This window comes from Cariama cristata, unplaced genomic scaffold (genome assembly GCF_000690535.1).
Source record: "Cariama cristata isolate BGI_N322 unplaced genomic scaffold, ASM69053v1 scaffold13077, whole genome shotgun sequence".
In the NCBI taxonomy this organism is placed as follows: domain Eukaryota; kingdom Metazoa; phylum Chordata; class Aves; order Cariamiformes; family Cariamidae; genus Cariama; species Cariama cristata.
The window spans coordinates 3,531-27,583 of record NW_009626134.1 but is presented as its reverse complement, the minus strand read 5'-3'; the positions used below and the strand labels follow the sequence as shown (position 1 = coordinate 27,583).

General features: G+C 39.5%; 1 protein-coding gene across 1 annotated transcript in view; it reads left to right on the top strand.

The window, feature by feature from the left end:
* The window catches only part of SMC4 (structural maintenance of chromosomes 4), a 37,774-nt gene extending 18,250 nt beyond the window's left edge, over positions 1-19,524 (top strand). The window contains exons 6-23 of the mRNA XM_009703898.1: positions 498-625; positions 1,135-1,275; positions 2,220-2,370; positions 3,219-3,383; positions 4,240-4,473; positions 5,075-5,260; positions 6,682-6,843; positions 7,426-7,651; positions 7,747-7,826; positions 9,800-9,952; positions 10,099-10,225; positions 11,664-11,853; positions 12,820-12,968; positions 13,516-13,685; positions 15,350-15,532; positions 16,397-16,629; positions 17,333-17,516; positions 19,336-19,524. Coding sequence (XP_009702200.1) covers positions 498-625; positions 1,135-1,275; positions 2,220-2,370; positions 3,219-3,383; positions 4,240-4,473; positions 5,075-5,260; positions 6,682-6,843; positions 7,426-7,651; positions 7,747-7,826; positions 9,800-9,952; positions 10,099-10,225; positions 11,664-11,853; positions 12,820-12,968; positions 13,516-13,685; positions 15,350-15,532; positions 16,397-16,629; positions 17,333-17,516; positions 19,336-19,524 — 3,051 coding nt within the window. The remainder of the gene's footprint in view (positions 1-497; positions 626-1,134; positions 1,276-2,219; positions 2,371-3,218; positions 3,384-4,239; positions 4,474-5,074; positions 5,261-6,681; positions 6,844-7,425; positions 7,652-7,746; positions 7,827-9,799; positions 9,953-10,098; positions 10,226-11,663; positions 11,854-12,819; positions 12,969-13,515; positions 13,686-15,349; positions 15,533-16,396; positions 16,630-17,332; positions 17,517-19,335) is intronic.
* Positions 19,525-24,053: the final 4,529 nt, after the last annotated feature.

Genomic DNA, 24,053 nt, shown 5'->3' with positions numbered 1-24,053 from the left:
TTAAAATGCTGTTGGTTTTCAATTCCCAAGCATTTGAATGCTTGAGTCGGAAGACGGGATTTTACCTGGTCAGCACTCTTTGATCATATCTGCATAAATTAAATGCTTCTCAGACTGAATAGAGAAATGGATTGCCATCGTCTGAATATATCCAGATAGGGCTTTGTATCTGCCTAAATAGCAAATTGGAGAAGTAGCAGGGAAACCTTTCCTAAGATAAGAAAAGGAGAGAGGAAGAAGGAGGCAGAGCGCTGGTGAGGTAATGCACACGCAGCTGTATGAGGAGGCTTAAAAATACAGAAAATGAGGTGTGATTTGAGCTATGTAGATCTATTGCAGAACTTGCTTTCATAACATTTTATTTATGCATTGAGTTCTAAAAATACTAAATAATACCAAAGTTCTTTTTACTTGATATGTCCTTGGTAAATCCTAATGTGCTGCAGACTTTTTTTTTAAATGCAGTAAAGTCAGCTCTGACTCTCTGTTTTGTCTAGTTAAATAGAGTTAAAATGGTGGAAAAAGAAAAGGATGCCTTGGAAGCAGACAGGAATAAAGCCATTGAATTTCTTTGTTTGGAAAACAAAATGTTTAAAGAAAAGAATCGTATCTGTCAATACTATATGTAAGTAATACTCTAAAGTTTTGATTTGGCTTTAATGTGGTAGTGGTGGTGTTAAACTCTGCTTCTACATCTCTAATTAGAAACATTTTGCATTTCTTAACAGTCGTATCAGTCCTTCAAAATTAGTTGAATAGCATGTGGCTAGTGATTTTTGTTTCAAATTATGAAGTTAAAATTTTTAAAATAGAGACCATTTTCACAAAAACCTTTAAAAAAAACCCCAAAACAACACCCACCCCACCCCTCAAAACACCACCAACAAAAAAAACAACCCAAAAACCTGCTTGCCAGCTTTTTACAAAGTAATCTGGCAAATTAATCTCTTACAGCTTTATAATTAAATTGAGAAAGTGGATCACTGAAAGACTATTTTAATCTGAAATGTCTAAATTGTTAGATTTCCTTGCTGTTTTGTATTAAAATATAAAAAATATATTCATTATGAATGTTAACTTTATGGAAAAAAAATGGAAGTTTGGGGTTTGTGGTTTTGGTTTTTTTCCTCCTAGCTGTGACCTAAAGAAACGAATAAATGATATGGAAATGCAGAAAGAAAATATGAACAAAGAAACAAAAGATATTAATGAGAAGAGTAGTAAACTTGCAGATGAAATGAAAACCAAGAATAAAGCTTTGAAAGAAACTGAAAAGTAAGTACTTTAGGTATAGATTCGTAAGTGAAGAGTACTGTGTGTTTTATGTTCTGCATATGTGGTGTTAGAGTGAGCAGGATTTTCAGAAAAAGCTGTGGTAGCTGTGTTGCAGGGAGGGGAACACCCGAGAAAGCAGAAGTATACAGTAGTTGCGTGGGAAGATGATCAAACACAGGGAGCACAGCTGGGTTTTTCAGTAGTTCTTCCACCAAAAACTGAAATTATCTGATGAGCAGAGTCAGTTATGGTATATCTAAACATTCCCTGGCATGGATTAAATGATCTTTTGCACAAAAATAAATTTAAAAGAATTCTCATTGGTTTGTTTTGGTACTGCGGGTTGCTTCTCTTGGAGAAATCTGGGTAACAGTCACAATTGCAATACGAAAATGTCTGATTTTTAAATGGATTTTAAAGTACACATTTTCTGTACAGTCAATATAAAGAAGTAAGTGGGAGATTGTTTCAGGTTTTTAGATGTACAACCATAATGCTTAGGTATGTGAATGTTAGGTATTTTTAGGTACGTGAATGTTAGGTATTTTTCTCTGGTTTCCTTGTGAATCTCTTGTGCATAAATTTTTTTCTTTCCCTAAAATTGATTTGTCTGGGTGCTAATCTCCAGTCCAACAGCAATATTAACCTTTTTATCCTCTGAGATCATAGAAGTTATTTGTGAGAGTTGTGAATTATAAATTCTATCAAAGAAAAATAAAATTTCTGAAAATGTGTGTAATATTGCTTTGTTAGTTGATCTTTTTCTGATGAAACATTACTTCCCTGGGGAAAATACTGTGAATATAGTAAGTATTGGATGTTGTTTTCCACAAAAACTGAGTAGTATTGGTTTAAATTGTATATGCTTGCTTATTAAGCCAAACTCTACTGATATGATTTTTATAGTATGTGGAACAGATGATTCTTTCTTTTTTTTCCCTCAGGAAACTCGATAAAATTACAAAGTTCATAGAGGAAAGTAAAGAAAAATTTACTCAGTTGGATTTGCAGGATGTTAAAGTAAGGGAAAATCTAAAACATGCCAAAAGCAAGGCTAAAAAACTGGAGAAGCAACTTCAAAAGGACAAAGAAAAGGTAGGGTGAACTGCAAGTTGATTTACTTTCAGAAGTGTAATTGGTTGCTGTAGGTGAGAACACCTTGGTGCAGCTGGGATAAAATAGCAAAGATATCAGTGGTACTTTGTGCAACAAAGAAGATGGAAAAATATGTTTTAAGTTTGTTAATCAGATATTTTATGTCATTCAAATCAGCTAGGGATTTTGTTTGCAAATCACATACAGAAGTAATGCACTCCTCTCCCTTAAACTATTGCTCATAGCACATCTTACTGTGGAGGTCTGTGGCCAGCAGTACCAGGCTGTTTCCTGCCTGAAGGCAAAGTCAGAAGCTTTCCTGTTGTTTCTCAGCTCTGTTGGGAGGTCTCACGGCTTGCAAAGCATCATTTTATCGTGTTTGTTGAGATTACAGGAATGTTGTGTGTTTCACAGTTACTATCTTTTCAAAACATTTTTTTCCTGTTTTCCTAGTTAATTTAATGGATATATTTTGCCAAGTTGGTTGTTGCCAGCTGTTACAGATCTCAGATCACTCTTTGGATCAAGAGTGGCCTTCTGAAAGTAGGTATTTAAGAATTAAGCCTTATCGCCATTCAAAGACTTGAGTTCTTAGATGTAAAGCTGTGTTCTTTTACTGCTATGGCTTGCCTCTTGCTGGATGGTCTCTAGAACTGAACAAGCATTCCAAAGAAATTCCAGGCCTCCTGCTAGAGCCACAGTGTATCTTATCCTGCAAAACCACATGAACTTCATTAGGGTTTACGCTTCCTTCGACTTCCACACAGCACTTGAAAGGCAGGGTTTAAAGATAAGGCAAAACCTTTGTTTCAGTAGAAGAGGAAGTTAAAAGTCTTTTCCTTGCATAGGTAGAAGAATTGAAAAATGTACCTTCTGATAAAGAAAAAGCTATCAGTGAAGCAACATCTAAGAAAGAGCTTCTTGAAAAGGCAAAAGAGAAAGAAGAAGAAAAACTCAAGCAGGTTATGGATAGACTTAAGGAAGAAACACAAGGACTTCAGAAAGAAAAAGAGGTTTGGACTGTTTTGACTTGGTATGCTTACTGTATCGACTGATGTACAGCTTTTACGCTTATGAATGAGGCAATCACAAGGTCGTCGTAAAATGCTATTTTATATGATAAATACAGTTTCATGTGTTAGTTCAATGGAGCCTAACTGGGAAATTAATTTTGAATTTATAATTGGAGCTAAATCATTCTCATTAAGTTGTCTGCTTTTTACAGTGATCATGTGTCATCAAGTATATCATTCATATAAGTATATTAAAGAATTCTACACTTCCATTATTTGAACACACTATAATTTTCTCCCACCAAAATGTTTAAGCCAATATGTTGCTTAAATAAATAAACACCCACATTTTGAAATGGTATTTTCCAAGCCTTTCACACAGCTGTAATCTGTTTTTGAATTAATAGACAACTCCTATAACACTTGGTTATTGTTGTTGGTATTAGCTGATAATCACTAAACACCTGGAGGGTTGGAAATTTATCCTGTAAATTTGGGGGATCATTTTCTGTACTTGAAAACATGGTTTCTCCATTTGATCTGTAATTTAGCACAACATGTAGGGCTCCTCCCAACTTTTAAGTTGAGAAAATGATACAAAGCTGGTATGGAAATATTCTGTGATAATTCCCTGATGTTCTTTATAATTATGAAAAAAGCCTTGTTTAATTACCATAAAGAATATGTTAATAAATTAAGAAATATTTGTTGTTCTAGATAACATAACTGAATTCTGCTGAGAGGAGGGCTGGTAAAAGAACATGCCCATTTCCTCTGTTTCTTTGATACAGTGTGATTGATGTTAAGAAATCCCACAGTTGTCTGGTTTTAGTTTTAACATTGTCCATTTTTGCAGAGCAAAGAGAAAGAGCTTATGGAGTTTAATAAAACAGTGAATGAAGCACGTTCAAAGAAGGATATAGCCCAGTCAGAGCTTGATATCTATCTCAGCCGTCATAATACTGCTGTGTCTCAGTTAAATCAGGTAAAGGAGGCTCTGATTACTACTTCAGAAACTCTTCAGGAAAGGAAAGCCGCTATCAAAGATCTAGGTATAAAATTACCCCAAGCTGAACAGGAATTGAAGGAGGTGAGACTTGATTTTCATACATTATTTCTTTGGGTTACAACACAATGTTGCAACACACAAACCAAAGTTCCACTCTTCTATTTTTCACCACTGTTTCTTCATGGTGAAAATAAACAAAAAACTGTCTCCAATAAAATAACATTAAAAAACTATATTCTAATACTCAGTTAACCCGTGAAGTAAGTATTTGATTTCAAACTTATTTTGGGTGGAGCAATGTTAACATTAAGCACTGAAATTAAATCCTACATAGCCCCTGCAAGACAATCAGTTTAAATGTCATAATGAGGCATGTTAAATAGCTATGTTCCTGAGCCTTCTTTGACTTTCACTTCTTGCTTCTCTCTCACTTCCCAAAGAAAAAAAAATCCCACTACTTTGTCCTAAGCCTGATTCATGAATTCATAAGCTGTCATATTTGTATCAAAGTATACTAAATACTAGCTAAAGTGTAGCCAAATACCAGCCATTCTTCTGATAAACGTTTGCTACTTCTGCTTTTCAGTGGCTGGTTTCATTACCTACACAATCATGAATCTAGGACTCCCTGAATACAGTAGTTTTTGTGAGGCTAAGATAATGTCTTTCTTTTAACCATTAGAAAGAGAATGAGCTTGAGAAGCTGGGAAGAGAAGAATTGGGTGCCAAGAATCTTGTTCTAAATCTGCGTCAAAAAGTAGAAGAAGCTAAAAGTTCTTTAGCACTAAGTCTCAGTCGAGGAAAAGTGCTTGAGGCTCTGCTTCAGCAGAAGAAATCTGGAAATATTCCTGGACTATATGGAAGACTGGTAAATTTTAAAAGGCTATTATACTTTTGGTCTTAAACTTTATAGGAAGAGTGGTGTTTCTGTGATTGAGTGAAAGGTAGAATTCCTTGCTTCTCTGGTGCTATGGATTTGGACAGCAGAGTTGCAAATCCTGTGGACTTGCTATAAATTAAAACAGGAAGATTGTTGAGGTTCCTCTACTCAGCCCTAAGTAAAGGCAATGGCTATGAGAAAGCTTTCTGGTCTTGGTAGGCTGATCTTTAAGCTAAATCACTTAGCTGCAGTCTCTATGGGAATATGCCAAAGCCAGAAATACTAACAATGTCTTGTAAACCTGTCTGTGCTTTGGTCCTGCCTGTGCTTCTGTGTTGGGCTATGAGTGACAGCTGTAGTGATTCCGATTCCTTTGAACTTTAGGAACGTAGATGCTGGAGAAGTATCGCAGTAGTGCTTTTTACCTTCTGGTGCCACAGAAGGCAGAATCAATCGGTAACCGCACACATGGTAGAACTACCATGAAACTTAAAAAAACATCTTACAACTTGTATGTAATTTAATGTGGAACAGTACACGGTTTTTTTTGCTTCAAAATTTATAAAATTTGGTGATTTCTTTGCTGTTGTTTCCTCTCATTTTACTTGCATACATGTCAAACCAAAAAGAGCAATATCATTGTTTCAGAAGACCAAGGAAAGCTATGTCATAGCAAAACATTAAGTGTTATCAGTTCTTTCCAAGCTGTTGATTTAAAGTTCTGAAAATTTGCAGCTAGGTAGAGTTCTTAATTCCTTTTTTTTTTTACTAGCACCAAACAATACATGCATGTCCGTGTAAATGTAAAAGTGCTGGCTTTGTATTCTGCAATCTTCTCCTTTTCTTTACCCCACCTGCTCGTCCAAGGAGAATTATCTCTGCTTCAGAAAAATCAGTTTGTTTAGTGTACGTATATTTTAAAAAATGTGTATAGATTTATTTAAAGAAGGATAAAGTTCAAACAGCAGCAGACCACTGTCTACTACAACTGGCACGTATTTTGTCTCATGCTCTGTTATCACCTGCCACAGAGTGATTTCGTTAGGCCAGACTGCCTCACTGAAAAGCTGGCATATGACATTTAACCTTTGCCTACAGAGAATAAATCAATGCTACTACATTGCTCTACCAGAAGTACCAATTTTGAAGCTCTGAGTATATGAATCTACTATGGGAACAAGTACATTAGAAATACATAAATAGCAGAGTGCAGGAGAAGACAAGTGTGATATTATTTTACAAATTCTAATCAAGGTTTAAGTTCTTCACAGAAAATTACTTTATAATTTGTTTTCATCTCATCTCACTTTGTGTAAAGTTTTTGTCACTTACGTCTTAATACCAAGACATGACATCAATGCCAAGCTAATCAGTGTACTTCTGCCTCCCCCTTAACCCTCAATTATTAGGGAGACTTGGGAAGTATCAGTGAAAAGTATGATGTTGCTATTTCATCGTCTTGTGGTGCCTTAGACAACATTGTTGTTGATACAATTGATACTGCACAGGAATGTGTGAATTTCTTAAAAGTAAGAGGAATTGGAGCTGCCACATTCATAGCCCTGGACAAAGTGAGTACTAGCAGTTCGGCAAAACACATGGTTGATTTACCCTAATGTGCACGGTATAAATACTGTATATGTATTATGTATTAATATGCATGTGTATAAATAGGTATTATATATTAATATATTGCACTGTATATGTATTAGTACAAGTAAAGCTAAAATATAAAACACTTTAATAGGCTGTTAGTACCTTAGAATATTCTACTAGTAAATTATAACGTTTACTTACAGAGATTTAAAAGGCTTTTCAGATACCTATATGTGTACAACAAATGTTTGGCATGCCTTTTCTATCTTTATATTTAGATTTTTTTTTTAACAAATTAGCAAACTTAATAGTCCAAGTAATCTAGTAACTGTAAACTGTGAAAACTATGAAAGAGAATAATGAGTTATCAGTGAGTAATTATACTGGAATTAGAGATCCCCAATGAAAGATGCTTTACTGTTAACTGCAGTAGGATTGCATTTGCTTTTTGCATTTCACATTTTTGCATTTTGCCTTTACATACCTTAGAATAATGCAATGACTTCATAATTTATCCTAAGGAAACTCTCATTCATTTATTTACTTTTTTGATGTAGATGACTGTATGGGAGAAAAAAACTCAGAAAATCCCAACTCCTGAAAATATTCCTCGGTTGTTTGATCTGGTAGAAGTAGAAGACGAGAAGATTCGCCTGGCTTTTTACTTTGCATTACGTGATACTCTAGTCACTAATAACTTGGAAGAAGCTACCAGAGTAGCATTCCAAAAAGATAAAAGATGGAGGGTGGTAACGCTGCAAGGACAAATCATTGAACAATCAGGTATTTAAGTGCGAACTTACAATTATATTTTATGCACTTTATATGTGATAACTAAACACAATAAGCTCGCTAACTTTTCATCTCTTTTACTTTAGGAACAATGACTGGTGGTGGGGGTAAAATAATGAAGGGCAGAATGGGTTCCTCCATTGTAATGGATGTTTCAGAAGAAGAGGTTAGTACATAATCTTAACTAAAAGTGGAATTTCATCAAAGTTCTGTGTATTTTGGTACTTCATACACACATGTGCTATGTCTTTTTAAATCAGCACGAGTAGTTAACAATCTGTGATGCCAGATACATTAAGAATGATGTATAAAGCTAAAGTTCACAAGGTTAGCATAGGTTATATTGCTCTTAATTGCATTTGTTCACAGCCCAGCTATCGTATATCTATTATGTAATTTTCAGTCTCATAGTGCTACCTTTGATAGCTTGGACACTGATTGAAGGTAAGGATGAGAACGTGGAAGACACTGATCATAAGGAGCCATTGAGCTGCAGAGCAGTACACACCAATCTCAGCAGCACAGAAGGACAGGTTTGGTCTTTCATTTTGTGTCCTTGTAAGATCTGTCAGGGAGTGGCAGAGCTTTCCTTCTGATTTGTGATTCAAGGATGTTTTGGAATTTCAAGATACAGCTTGCTTTTTCTTCTGAATTCTTTTAGGTTTTAGTCTGTAGTTTTATTTAGTGCTGATGCAGTCCTTTTTGCCTAGTATCTGCTGATCAACTTAACTGAGATCAAACATGAAAGTGTTAATACCCCTTCAAGAAGAGAAGCTCCCCTGTGTAACTGTCAAGTAAACCATGGCTCCTGACATCAATCCTCTCTCTACAAGGGAACAAACTTTTGCTCTTCAGGAGCGAGAGCTGTAAGCCAAGACAAGGGTTGAATATTTGCTTACTGCTAAGGACACGGAAACAGAAGTTAGTATTTTTTAGGTGAAAATACTTTCAAATTGGAGAACTTAAAAATCAAACTCAACTTTCGGATTCTCTTTATCCGATTTCTCTGGTGTAGGAGCTAATTGTGTCACCACCTTTGCTGTCATTGCTGATGTTTCTGCACTTTTTGGTTTTACCAGTGAGAGGTTAAAACAGATATCTGTTCTTCTCTCATCTATCTTCTGTATTTTCACCTTCACTCGGCTTGGAAAATAGGATTGCATTGACCAAGAAAAGATAAAATTCTGCAAACCCTGGAGAGCCTGACATACAAATCTTTCTCTTTTTTTTTTTTTTTTGGTCAAGCCTATTCAGATAATGCTGTACTTGTAGAGAACTAACAAACTAACCTCATGGGCAAAGTGTTACTCCCCTAGCCTTGTAAAGGGTCAATAAATACATAAGGCAGCTCATACTTAGATCTTGCTAACTAAGGGACTTTGCTATTTCCTGTCTTCACACTTTAGATTTATTCATTGTTTGTTCTCTCCAAGAGACAGGCTTATGTACTGTTTTCTTTTTGGCCCGTGAGAGATACTGTGGCACTCAATAAAGATCAGTAGCTGCAACTTAATTTCTCCATTTGCAAGAGTTTTGGCTCTGTACCTGTCTAGCATAGTGGACAACTCCAGGTAGAACAAGTATATTCATATCCACGCCTGTTAGTTCTCTATATGCAAAAACAGAAAATGGGCTGAGATCTGAAATGTATCCTTATTCCTTCTGCTCTTGAAGGTGAATTGCAAGACGTGGTCACTTGACCAGTTACTATGTGCAAAAGCTTGTCTTCCCGATGCCAGATTACCACAGAAACCAACGAGCATCGAATCTTAACTATAGTAAACTTTGCTTCTAGCATCTGCTTTTGTGGTTTTGGGTTTCTGCCTTCACTATTCTGATTTAAACCTTTCAAGCTTAATGTAGTTTTGTTTCCTTAAAACAATTCTCTCTTACAAGCTATTTTGACAGGGATTCTTCAGCTTACTTTTTCTTACACTTCGCTCCTCTTGTTTTCACTATTATAATTGATCTTCTCAGCAGTCAGCCTCCATACTCTGCCCAACTACAGGAAATTTTCAAGTTTTTAGTCCACTTTCTTCTAGTGTTTTAAGAGATCATAGACTGTCGAGCACGAGTGAGATCTTGCTTTGTTTTGTAGTGGTGACACTAGGCAAATGATTATATCTCTTTTTTGTGTAGGTCAATAAACTGGAATCTCAACTGCAGAAGGATTCTAAAAGAGCAGTCCAGTATCAAGAAGAGAAGTTACAACTTGAAGAAGCCGTAAGAAAACTGCGCCAAGATGTTTGGGAAATGAGAAATACTTTAGAAAAGTATACAGCAAGTATCCAGGTGAACAAGTTTATCATTGAGGCAATATCTGGTTTCTCCATGAGTGTGCGGGGGGATAACTTCTCGGCCTCAGCTTAACATAGGCCTTGTTAGTGTCAAGGATCTTTTTAAAGTACAGGATTCTCACACAGCTGTGTTTTCCGTAGTATTTATCTGAACAAGAAATTCATCTCAAAGCCCAAGTTAAGGAATTTGAAGCTAACGTAATTGCTGCTGCTCCGGACAAAAACAAAAAGAAGGAATTGGAAAACATCCTTAATGGTTATCAAAAAGGTAACGTTTTATGGAGAGGGGATTATAGATAAAAATTGTAGTCATGTTCTTTTACTAATACAGGAAGGAACGATTATGGCTTTGTTCTTTCAGATGACCAGTGCAGTATCCTATCTTGGTTTGGAACCTCTTTTCTTCTCAGGGGAGATACAATGTGCTTCTAGAGGTTAGAGAGTAAAAACCCTTTTTTTGCAATTGCTCAAGTTGATGTTTCAGTCAAGCTAAAGTAAACATTAATTTTAGTAATTTTTTTTGATTATGTGGTTAGATTTTTATGGCTATATTACATACAGATTCATAGGATAAGAATCGTTAATGCGGAGGTAACGATACTAAAGTCAAGTCAAGGCTTTTGCCGTGTTCTAACTGGACTATTACATGACTCTCTAAAATGAATACCCTGTATGCTGTTGTGGGCACGCTATACTCCCGTTCTTTTTGTGAAGGGTGTTTCCTCTGAGAACTTGAATAACAGTTCTTCTCTGAAGAAATTGGTAGCTTCGTAAAGTAAACCTTGACTGCTTCTTCGTATTTCTTGCTCAGGGAATAATACGAGCACAGTAAAACATCATTCCCTTCCCCCACCATTCTGCTTGTGTAGCGTTTTAGGACAGAAAACGTACTACTATGGATTCCCTCTGTGCCTCTTTTGAACAGTATAGCATCAAGAGAGTATGAATGCTTTACTTCCTCAGTCACAGTAAGGTTTGATGTTAGAAATATCTTCTGTAACATTTCTACCAAATAATAGAGGCACAAACCTGTGTTCCCCTCTGGAGAGATTACTGCCTTCCACCTTTCAAGTCTCTGCTTTGCCCCTTCTGTCCCCAAAAGGAAATGATAAATCTGTAGCTGACATCGTGTGGGATTTTGTTTGTTTTGCCCTTAGAATACTAAGGTGCTACATTGTTTAATTTTTGAAAGCTGTTCAACTTAAGATGGTTTCATTGAGTTTTAAGTATAAGCTAAATGAGGAAACTTACCTACCTTGCAGGTAGAGTAGGTTATGTTATTATTCAGCAGGTACAGTAACGACACAGTAATACCAGCTACTGAGCAACAGTTAGTGACCAGTTCTTACAATTTAACCTTTGAGCATTTTCCCATTAAATAAATGCAAAGAATGAGCTTGGAATAGTTTCTTATGTACTATCTCAGGTATTTACATTAAGTAACTCAATGAAAATTTTGGGTGGTTTACACCAAAAAAGCTTTGGTAGTACAACAGTGTCAGAAAGATTTGAGTGGTGGTTTTTTTTTTTTTTGCCACAGTAAAAAATAACCAACACTTTTTACAGTATAAAGAAATATGTACACTTCTCAATAAATTAATGCAGCAGAGCTTTTTATCACTTACATCTTGATGTATTGCAGCAGTCCAGTGTTCCTAGGGACAGCATAATGACAATGATATTAACTCAATTTCGTTTGTTGACAGATTATGACTGCATTGCCGAGAAAGCTGGTAAAATAGAAAATGAAGTCAAGCGATTACATAACCTCATAATTGATAGCAATAATCATAAACTTACAGCACAACAAGACAAACTTGATAAGATCAACAAAGAAATAGACACATGTACTTCAGCTATTACTAAAGCCCAAGTGGCAGTCAAGACTGCGGAGAGGTACAGTAGACATCAGTGTGCTCAATTGGAAAGCTGTAGGCTTTTGTATATTTTGTATATTTTTGCATATTTTGTTGTGTTTGGGTTTTTTTTTATATTGTTGCGAGTCGTGTTTGATTACAGTCGGACCTTTCCATGGGGGATTTGTCCAGCTAGAGGAGATGGGTTTCACCTCTTTATGGCTACAGGAAAACCGGCGGGAAAGGGTCATAACTTTTTTCTCTAAACTGATTTACCTCAAACTGAGATCGGTTCTCGATTAAGAACCATGATCTTTGTTAGTGTGCATTACAGGCAAAGGATCAGAGACCCAGAAAGCTTAGTGAAGCCTGACCAGGGAGAGTCACGTCAGCCTTCAAACAGCTGTATTGGTTGGCATCAGTGCCTGCAGCACACTTGCTTGTTTTAAGTAGTCTCCATAGTGAAAAATCCCGTGGTCTTAAAATCTTGGTTTTCAGTTGCATCTCTAATACTAGATATTGCTTGTGTTCAGGAGGTAAAGGGAAATAAATTTTTTTGGTTTCTAATTTAATTTTTCTGCTAATATTTGCCTATCACTAAAATGCCATATTTCAGGACAAAGATACAAAATAGCACTTAATTGCCTTGCAGTGGAGCAGTTCAAATCTGAAGGGACTAATTTTATTATGAGGCATGTCAGGAAATAAAATATATTTTTAATGTTAACTTAACGATACATAACGAATTCTCAGAACAAATGTCAAAACTGTTTCTGAAAGAACAAATCAAGTCATTTAATGAGGCTTGTTTGCTATATGTTTAAGGAAGACAACTTTGTTTTACTTGGATATCTCAGAAGTGTGAGAGTTCATGCGTAAATAAGCACCTCCTATTTGGTGGTTGATAGCTATTGAGCAATCTTTATAAGTAAGATTGTATTTCTAGATTATCTTGTGTCATATCTGCACTCATGTGAGGTATACAAACATCTCGGTACCCATGCAGAAACCTGAAAAAATCTGAAGAGTCTGTTCTTCGCACAGAGAAGGAAATTGAAGATAACGAGAAAGAAATTAAAAACTTAACAGAAGAGCTGACTATGCTAGAAGAGAAAGCTACTGAGGTTATGAATGACTGCAGGCAAGCTGAAGTAAGTGGCATGTTAATTTAGTGTATTTCTTCATAGAGGATGCAGTCTGTGAAATAAGTTTTAGGTAATAGTTGTTGTGCCGGAGTTGTTCTAATGGCTGATGTCTGTTAGCCTTTGTCCTCAGACATTCCAGGCAGGCCTAGCAAGATTTTTTTTTCCAGTTGTGTGGGATTTTAGTTCCCCGTCTAGATTTATGTATGAGAGAGTGTGAAAACAACCAGGACTGCTGAAATTCTTCCAAATAAAGCTGTTTCTTTGAGACTGTCTTTCTCTAAAACTGCCTTTTAGCTAAAAACATTGGAGTGTAGGACTTGTTTAATCCAGATCTGCAATGAAAATATGAACTGCAGCATTACTTTCAGTCATTCCAGAATTCAGGGACCTGGTTAATCAGAGTACAAGAATATGTATTTGTTTACATCAGTACTTAGGAATGTGGAGAGTAAGCTCTGTGAATAATACAGTGAAAACAAATCTATAACCTGAGAAAGTGGTGACGTTTTGGTAGGCCACTGATTAATGCACTTCTTTTGTTATTTCTGTTTAGGAAGCATTGCCGGCAGTTCAGGAGGAGCATCGCAGTTTACTCCAGGAGATTAAAGTTATTCAAGATGATGAACATGCACTTCAAAAGGAAGCTCTAAATATTAAGCTGAAAATTGACCAAATTGATAGTCGTATTTCTACACACCAGTCAAAGATTAAATACTGGCAAAAAGAGGTAGGGAAATCGTTTAGTTCCTAAAACTTGAACTGTAAGATCTCAAAAGATTAATACATTAACATGTAGAAAACAGATAATTTGGGAGAAAATTCATGTTCAGCTCACAGTTTATTGGTGTTTATGCTATAAAAAACAACTCTAAAACCCCAGATATTTCAGTCTTTTACTTTCTGGTTTACACACAAGGTTATGGATGAGTTATGAATTAAATTGTTTAGGTTCTATCTTTTAAAGGTTTTTTTTATTTATGAAAGAATAGTAGGATAACTGTAACTGACATAACACTATCTACGAGTAATGAAGAGCAATGAGGGAAAAATATGTAGGCCATAAATGGCAACCAAGAGACTTTTTGTGCCCGAGTATCCTCTCTATACATATTAAAAAAAATTAATTTTTGTTTTTAAATTGAAAAATGTTTTTAATGTTTTAAAACACTAGGCACCCTCATAGTTGTGAGAAGCAAAGAGGAGTAAGATGTTGATAACTAAAACACAAGTTCTGTGTAACCGTACGCAGGGCTGTGTCCACTAAGCTCTTCTTTATAAAATGGCAAGACCTTTTCCTTGAAAGCATTTCACCTAAAACTCGTAGTCCGTTTGGTACATCAAATTGCCTTTCCCCAGTTATGGATAATTGGGCCAGTAGGAATTGTGGGGGGCAAGGAAGAAACTGCTCCTCAGAGATTGCTGTTTGAACCAGCTCATTGAATACGTTACAGCCAGCGGGAGCAAGGAATTGCTAACCTTAGGTGCTACAACACCTGGCTTCTCAGACTCGGAGTTGTATCTGAGCAGGACTGCTGGCAACCTTCCCACAGGCAAACACCCAGACGGCTTGGCACAGACCTTATTTCTTGCTGTGGCGTCCATTTTAGCTGCTGTAGTTCTGCTGAACGAGCTGGTTCTAAGCATTGTCTGACATTTGGTGTGTTAATTTCAGAAGTGTCTCTGATCAGCTTCCAGGAAGGGCTTTGACTTCTTCTGGAACCAGTTCTGCACAGGGTCCTGACTTGTGGCCCATAGGTTTGTTAGTGCAGAGTCAACCAGAGGCAGTGCAGGGGGTTGGTCTTGCTCTGGTTTTCCTGGTTGACAGAAACAGCAAAAATCAGGTGTGTGCCCAGGGAGAAACGGCCAGTTAGGTGATGAAGTTCATAAACTTGCATTATCTTTTTATTATATGTCCTTTTGACTCCATGTTTAAATCTTTAACACAGGCAGGGATCTAGACCAGCAGATGATTTTGCAGTGCGCGGTGCCCTTTATACCCCCATTAATTTGAGGATAAGGGGGGCAGCTACCCAGCAAGCAAAGCTGCTGTCAGAAACTTTTCAACCTTGAACACACAAAGTATTAGGAATATAGTCGTTAAAGTTCTACGGCGTCATAGAGGTGATTTCCTCGTTATCTGCCACTGCTCCTTTTACAGAGAAATCCCCTTTGTAAGAATGATATATATAATTTTCAGGAACGGAATAATAGGGTAAAAGGATATTTGTCTTTTTCGCATCTTGTTTTTAAAGGGAGTTATGTGAAGAATCTTTGACTGTTTTGAGATTGGAAGCTTCACCATGTACTAACAGAAAATGTTCATTTTAGAAACGTGCATGAGATAACTAACACGAGCATTAAAGATTTCTAGTAACTAGTTTTGAATTTTAGATGTCAAAATTATCACTGCACCCCATAGAAGATAAACCACCTGAAGAACTTCCAGTACTAAGTCAAGAAGAGCTGGAGGCTATCAAGGATCCAGATGTTATCACTAACCAGATAGCTCTCCTGGAAGCCCAGTGTCATGAAATGAAACCCAACCTCGGTGCTCTTATAGAATATAAGAAGAAGGTAAGCTTAATTACTATCGTGTCGTCATGGGATTCATCTTTTTGCTATTGTATTGCCTGTTACTGCAATAGCAGGGCACGCCCCGCGTCTAAGGTAAGCGTTGCGTCTGCAGCTGTATTGTTTGCCAGTACTTGAATCCGTACAGAATCCATGCTGTTGCTTCTGAAGTACAGAGGTAACCATCCAGTTGTGCGGTTTTCTTCAGGTGGCTGCTCCAGTGGATCAGGTGGCTGCTCCATGCCCTTGAAATGCATGCAAAAATGCACTCTCTGTGTAGGTGACAAAAGAAAATCTCTCATCTGTAGGCACGCCAGGAGAAGGTGGTCCTGGTCTTCTTCAGTTCCCTTCTGTTGGAAACTGAGATGGAACCCTTGAACTTCCCCTTTCGTCTCTGCAGGCTGTGCTGTTGCTAGCATCCTCAGTAGGTCTGAGCTCGTATTTAGCCAGCTGTGAAAGCTGTATCTAGGCCCTTACATCTGCCTTTTATATTTGATGCCATCGATGGCAGGTGACCACAACTTTCTCCTGTGTTTATTTACAGCCAACTAGGCTTGATAGTCTAGACAGATACACAAGACGACTAGGATTTTTTTTCTCCTCACAATACTTCAGTAATATTGGACTATTCAGCAGAATAAATTTTTTTTTATTTTAACACGGGTTTTCCAGTGTAGAGAGATCAGCAGTATAGAGATGAGAAAAAAAGAGATGGTTTGGTTTTGTTCTTTTGTTTCAAGGCTGTTGGCCATTCTGGGAAAAATTATTTTTCGAATGGTGGGAAAAAATATTTTTCGAATGTTAGGAAAAATGGTTTAAAATCTAAATGAGGGAGACAGCTTGTTTACTTTTGTGTTTTTTCTACAGGAAGAGATATACTTGAAACGTGTGGCTGAATTGGATGACATTACCAATGAGAGAGACAAATTCAGACAAGCTTTTGAAGATCTGAGGAAACAAAGGCTAAATGAATTTATGGCAGGATTTAATGTAATAACAAATAAACTGAAGGAAAACTACCAGATGCTTACTCTGGGAGGGGATGCTGAATTAGAACTTGTGGACAGTCTGGATCCCTTCTCTGAGGGAATCATGTTTAGGTTTGTCAAAATACTTTGCATTTTTGCTGTAATTCTTAATTGTTGGGCTCCTTTTTTCAACCTGCTTTTAAAGTAAATTGTAATGGATCAACAGCTGACCAAGACAGTCCTCCCTCTTGGCAAGTATTGGCAAGATACTGACAGAAGCCACGACTTTCTAACACTGGGTAACGAAGATTCATTTGTCCTGGAGAAATAAGTAACTAAGAGCAGTAAGAAAACTTTGACTCCGAAGTAATTTCTCAGGGTTTCTTAATTCCCAAATAATTTCCTTCTGCCTAGGGGATCGTGTCAATCGTATTGGTAACTGGAGATTGTTCGGTCATAAATGGTCTTAAGAGTACACTCATTGCTTCCGAGTAGAACAGCCCTTTTGAAAGATAATTAAACAGCAGTTCTTAAGTGTTATCGGTCCTACAGAGAACAGCCGAGTGTTACAACAGTTGGAGTTCAGGCAAACATCAGCCAGCTACGTAGCTGTGCAGGTCCGCAGGGAGTTGCTCCTCGGTGAGCAGAAATAATCCAGTTCGCTGCCTCTCAGCTGTGGAGGACTAGGAGTACCAAGCAGCTCAGCCGTGGTTTTAGTCGAGCTTCGTGTCTGTGTCTTCCAAGAATTCCCTCCTGCCTCGTGACTTGCTTTTCACCAGTTCATATTTCTGTTCACAACTGAAATAAATAAGTTACAAACTCTAATTTGTTTCAGTGTTCGGCCTCCGAAGAAAAGTTGGAAGAAGATATTTAACTTATCGGGAGGAGAGAAGACTCTTAGTTCACTGGCTCTAGTTTTTGCTCTTCATCATTACAAGCCAACGCCGCTTTATTTTATGGATGAGATTGATGCAGCGCTTGACTTCAAAAATGTGTCTATTGTAGCGTTTTACATATATGTAAGTATTTGATGGTAACTGCTCTAGTATAATTTTTCTAAGATACTTTCTTCTCTGCCAGAAGAGACAAAGCAGTAACACAATTATGGCCAGATTTAAAAATCTGGAATGATGGAGTATTAAGTGGAAACTATGTACTAAGCAGATTTCCAGAAAGGTGCTTAGAATGTTGCTTTCTGCATCTTTTTTTTCTAAGCTGCTAAGTTTGATGCTCTCCTGAAATGAGGCAACTAATGGAGGATTTACAAGTTTTTTCCCTCCAAATCCCATTTCAGAAGCTGTCTAAAGAGCGCTAGAGTTTGCCAAAGGTGCCACGTTTCCACCTATCCTTGCTGCTACTGCTTCCTCTTGACAATGGAGATACTTTCCCCCTAAGAATCAGCTATAGTCAGCTGAGAATACAGTAATGCATTTAGCTCTTGGTAATGTGTTCACGTATCCAAGCTCATTATTTCATTCTCGGGAGCAGCCAAGGTTCCTTGGTTTTACAGTTCCATTTCATTAACGTGAGCTGTTTCCCGTAGGCCGCTTTGATCTGTGTCTTTATTAGTGGTTTTCTCCTTTCATGCCTTTAAAAATTCTGTCATCACCATATTTAAGCGAAGCAAACGGTTACGTTGCTACAGTTCTGGTTGCTCATTTAAACTTAGACTTTTCAGAATTATCCAAAGTATAACGACGAGGTTTGGGAACACGCTGGGAATGGCAAAGATTATGATTAGCTACTTAAAATTAGGGAGACTCTTTGAAGATACCTGCCTGCGACAGTAGTTTTAAACTTTGCTTCCACAAAGCCTGTATTTTCACAAAGGAGGGTCCATCACCCAGATGTGATTTGGCAAAGAGTTTAATTTCAACTACAGTGTAGACTGATGCTTAAACTTGGTATAGTTTAGCTCTTAAATGCAAATTCCAGCTGAGTACGTAGCTGTAGCTCATACTTCGTATACAGCTTCTGAGTTAGTACTACCCTAGGAGACAAGATTATAACTGGTAGTTGAGCCGTTTTTATTACATCTAGCCTGAGGCTTTTTAACCTCGGAAAACTACGTATAAAGATAAAACGAGGGTTCCTCTCTCTTCCTGCGCTTTCCGCCCTTCCTCTGGCCTTACTCAGCAAGCTGTACGTTGGCTTCGCTGCTCCTCAGTGCTCTCGAGAGCCCCGGTGAACCCGCACCGATACTGCTGGGTTCTAGGGAACAGTGCTTGGTTTCTTTTGAAAGCACCCCCAAAGGTAGATATTCTGTTACTGATTGTCCTTCTGCCTCCGAGGGTTCGTCAAGGCTTGTCCTCGTTAGCGAAGGGCTCATTTTGAAAGCACCCCCAAAGGTAGATATTCTGTTACTGATTGTCCTTCTGCCTCCGGGTCAGAGAACGAGGGTTCGTCAAGGCTTCTCCTCGTTAGCGAAGGGCTCAGGGCACGGACAGAGGTTTGTTTTCCTTTTCATTCTTGAAGCAGCCCTTGCTCTAACAATTCAGATAGCTTAGCAGCACCCACCTTCGGTAAGTCTTGTGGAATTCACGTTACAGCTGCGGTGAATTGCAACTCTGGAAAGACATTATGTATGTTTAGTCGAATTTGCTTCAAGAGGTCACGTAAAAGAAAAGGAGGGAACTCGGGCTTAAGTAAATGGCAGTGCTGCCTGCCGACAGCCCCGCTGGGAGCGTCCTGGGCAGCGCGGAGGCCTCAGCCTTTGTTGAATGACAGAACTGCTTATAGTGACGGGTTCGTTAGCTCCCACCACCTAAACGTAGAGATCGTACAAGAACCGAGCTTTTTCGAAATACCGTGGGCTAATACAAATACCTTCTGTTTCAGGAACAAACAAAAAACGCACAATTTATCGTCATCTCCCTGCGAAACAACATGTTTGAGATTGCAGACAGATTAATTGGGATTTATAAGACTCACAATACCACGAAAAGTGTGGCAACAAACCCCAAAGTTATTGCATCCAAAGGACTGGCTGAACTCCGCACTCTTAAGTGTAGTACAGCTCAAACATAGAGCGGAATAAACTCCCGTTCTCATTGCTGCTGTTTACTTTTATCTAATACCCTTTTGTATTTGAGATTTATTTTTTTTCTTCTACTTTTGTGTTTGTTTGAGCTTGTTGATAAAACCAGCCTCGGTAAATTCCATTTTCTTAGTTATACAGTCTGTATAGATCTCAATTATATGAACTGAGGGGAAAAAAAAAAAAAAGCTATTTCTCAAATTATGTATCTAGCTGCATTTTAAAATTCCACGGGTAGGCTTTATGTCAATGCTTGGGTTCTGCAGTTGGTTTTAAATGCCTGGTTCTTTTACTGTATGTATTAAAGTAAGCAAATTGCTTTTAAATGTCGTCAGAGTGTCCTGTAACATTTTATTAAGTCAAGTCGGTATATAAAATCACTTGCATGGGTGCTGAGGATGTGGCAGGTCTGGGAGTCAGGACAGCTGTAGCCATTTTGTGATGACTTGGGTCCCTCGGGGAAGCTGCTCGTCAGCGATTTTCCTCTCCCCTGCAGGGACAACTCCCCCCTCTCTCTCGGACCACGCGCTGGGGGTTTATGAGCGCAGTAATCGCCATCGGCTCGCTTTGCTATCGCCTCACAAGGGGCTGAATTCTTCCCCTGGAAGAGGGGAGGGGAGGTCGCTCTGTGCCCCACTCCTTGCTCACCCGGCTCTTACAGCCCGTTCTCCCTTTCCATCACGGTTTTGCTTTGAATCCAATTTTTTATTTTTTTGGACTTTCGGACTAAAACACGCAATTTCAGTCCTTAAAGTCAGGCCAGTATCTGGCACCCTTGTGCCAGTACTGATCCCTGAGCTCGCACTGCCTCTCTCTCAGGGCAGTATCCTTCCAGCAAAAACCCACACCGACTCCTTCCCCGCAGTGCTAAGGCCAGCCCTAGACCGCCAGCTCGCTCCACTCCGTGCCGTTAGTCCTGGTTTATCGTGCCAGCTCTTGCTGCGTTCGTACCAAGGGCCCTTTACAAAACCAGAGTTTATCCTGCTTGTGTTGCCCCAGGCCTGAGGGGGTCGGTTACAGAGCCAGCTACAGCCCCACGGGCAGGGAAAGCCTCACCCTGTCCTAAACGGCACAATCATCAACGTGGAGCTGAGCTGGAAAACCAAAGCGGGGGAGTGGGTACTGTAACAACGTGCTGTGAAGTGTAGAGCTGCGCTTTCAATCTCATGTTAAACATTAGGATTATATCAACAAGTGAAAATTAACGCACATGGAAGAATGTGATGTGTACGTGCACTGCCTCAGTTAGGGGCAGGAGGAGAGCGTAGCGTCGCAGAACCCGCAGCTCAGCACCAGCCGCAAGCACGGGACGGAATGAGACAAACCAGACCGCAAACCCCTTCTCTGCCACAGCCCCACATCAGCCAGGAGCACTGAGCGCCGTTTTGGCTTTCTCATCTCACGATGAAGCTAGAAAATCTTGCGTTCCAGCTTCAGGACAAATGTCGGGGCAAGCGCAGCCAAGACGAGCGGCACAGAACACGAGCGGCACAGAACACGAGCGGCAGCCCTGCTAAAGAGACCCGCGGAAGAATAACGAAGACTAAAGCAGCAAGGAAAGCCACAGCGGGGCAGAGGAACGGTAAGCACAACAGCTGCTGCGCTTGCACTAAGACTGGGTCTTGGGATTTCTGCAGCAGTGCGAGAGGAGCTGCAGGGCAGGACGATGAGCTGGGGAAGGAACAACGCGCTATTTTCACCTGCAAGGGACGTTCCTGAAAGCGATATCAGGATTACGCCGTCAGAGGCTGCCTCAGTACCCCAGCACCCGGCGCTGTTCTCAGCAAGCTCCTCGGACACCTGGAAACACAAGTGTCTCTCCCCCCCACCCCTTGGGCCTCAACACACACTGTGTCAACCAGATTTCCTCACTAAAAAAGAAAAACAAACCACAAACCTAAATGCATGCAGTAAGACTTACACTTCTAAAATGAGGTTTCAAAAGAGGACAGCTCAAAAGATGAGAAAAAAACCCAAACACCCTAGGTTTGACAGGGTACAAACCCCCTCTCCCACCTCCATTAAAATGCAGTTTAAAAGATTTTATTTTCTTGAAAAGGTTTCCATCCCTGTCACGTGAAACTCAGCATGCAGGGCTTGTATCCAGCCCAGACGACAGAAAGAGCCAGGCTGGAGCAGCCCATCTCAGCTGTGTGACCCCCCCACAGCGTGCTGGGGCAAGAGGAAAACGAGAAGCTGCTTACAGCGCTTCCCAGAAACCGCAGTTACCTCGCTGGCTTCCTCACGCACCCGCGCTCAGGAAAAAAAAATCAGTAAAAGAGGCCTGGGGCGAGCGCCGACCCAATGCAGCGAATCTTGCTGAAGGGCACCCTGACAGAAGCCCAACTGGGGGGCACTTGGAAGAAAAGGAGGCAGCCACGGGGCTCCTGCTGCTCCCTCTCCTCTCTCCGGTTCGGCGCTGTTTAGGGTCAGAGGGAAGGTGCTGTGCAAGGAAATCAAGGTGTTAGCCTGTCCTACTGTAAGAATACATTTTATTTGTATGCAAATTTATTAAAATACATAGTGCATTATAAGTACAAGTACCGTATGTTTCAACTGGTGCTAAAGGCATTTTATAAATTCTTGTAGTCTTGAAAAATAAAATTGCATTATAAACTCTGTAAGTTTTTAAAAGTCAGACAAAAAAAGAAGCCTCACACAGTAGTGGACAGACACTTAGCACCTGGTTTTGAGAGACTTTGGTGCCAAGTGACAGCCTTCTAGTAGGGCTTAAGATAAAAACAAATTCCCAACTTTATCGGGAAATTAATCTGACAGCATTTACACAGGCCCAGGGTGCACCAAAACACCGTTTCAGCACCTGACCAGTGGCATTAACGAAGGCGTTTCCCTTTGTCACTCTAAAAGGTTACAGGAAACTTAGGTACAAATGACAGAAACCTGAAGCAGTGCTGGCTCCTGCCTCGCTGCCAAACTGAGGCAATCAAACCCGGCAAGCTGCAGAGACGGTGTTTTACGGATACAGCAATAGTAGGGCATCCATGTTGTCACTAGGATCTTTAGCGAGGCTAAAGGAACGTATCAGCAACTGAGGACTGACCTTGCTCTCGGCTCTCAAACAAGGCTGGCAGCGATGGGTGTTTTGCAGCACCCCAGGAGCGTCTGCTGGTAGCAACGGGGAAGGTTCGGTTTGCACGAGGGTTTAAAATCCCAAGTAGCTGAAGCCTAGCCTCAGAATTCAATCATTTAAACAACTTCAATTATTTAAAAATATACAACAGCCAAGGAACGGTGCCATGCTAGACTATACTATTATTTTTCTTAAGTCAAACAGAATTAGACATGGTGAATACTCATTTTTGGGTATCAAATCATTAGTGAACTGTAAGCTCACCTGTGTTCTGCTGTCATAACTGCAACGTCCAGTACTGACCGTAATCAGCCCACTAACAACTGAAGGCCAAAACTGGCTGTTACTGGGGGTTTTGCTCCCAAGCACAGTTCAGACTGAAGCACCTCATCAAAAGTGTCAGTGACCACGCGACTGCAGAATAAAATGCTATTGTGTTTCATCTCCGTCAAGGTAAAGATCTCTTATTTGTGCTGAAAAAAACTGAATATAACTCTACATTGTCAAGTTGTTTTAAAAGCTCTTGACAACATCTGAAATCCTTTCACCGCTGACTTGGGTCGGAGATTTGCTACCGCCCACGGTGCGTACCGACTGTCACTACGCATTACGCGATTTCGCAGAAAGTCAGGGCTCCCTGGAGTCAGGTGGGAGAGCTCCCTGCCACACCGAGCAACCACCGCGCCTGCGCGCAGCCGGCACCACAAAGCTGTGGGCAGCGTTTCACCAGAAGTCCCACAGCTACTGCTCTGTCACGGGGAGAGAACCCCCTGAAAGGCACGGAGTTGTTATACACCGGGGGGGGCGGGGGGAACGACCAAAAAAAAAACATGAAATCATGTCATCCACTAACAACCAGGAACAAACAAAATGAAAGCCAGGGCCATGAATATAGGCTTTAAAGCCCACTGCTGTACGCGTTAAAATACATTCAGAGAGCGGTCAGTAAAACACCAAATAAACAGGAGTTTTATACACACCAGGGCTGGTGACTGACCCCTCCAGGACTAGCTGGTGTGCAGCCTGAGGTCTTCTTTTAACCTTTCATGTTGTAGTGCTTTTATTAAAAAAAACAATCTAAAATTATGTTACCATAAAAAAAATTAAAAGATAGTAGATGTTTAAGGAGTTTTCACAAAGAGGACTCTGGATTACAATTCGTAAGCTTTCTTATGCAGACGTTGTTTCCAACCAGCTTCCGGTTTGAACAAGCACCTACCAACCTACCCTGCTGCCTGAGCAGAAGAGGAAGCCTTTTTTGTTGCAAATCTTCTCAGTTAACTAAGAGGAAACCTACACAATAGAGAAAAAGGAAGGATACGGAAACAGAAAGGCAAAGTGTAGAGCTTTAACAATCCAGCTTTTAAGTACTGATTAAAAAAACCCCTGTGGATTCCTACACTAACTTTTAGCAAATCACTGAAATAG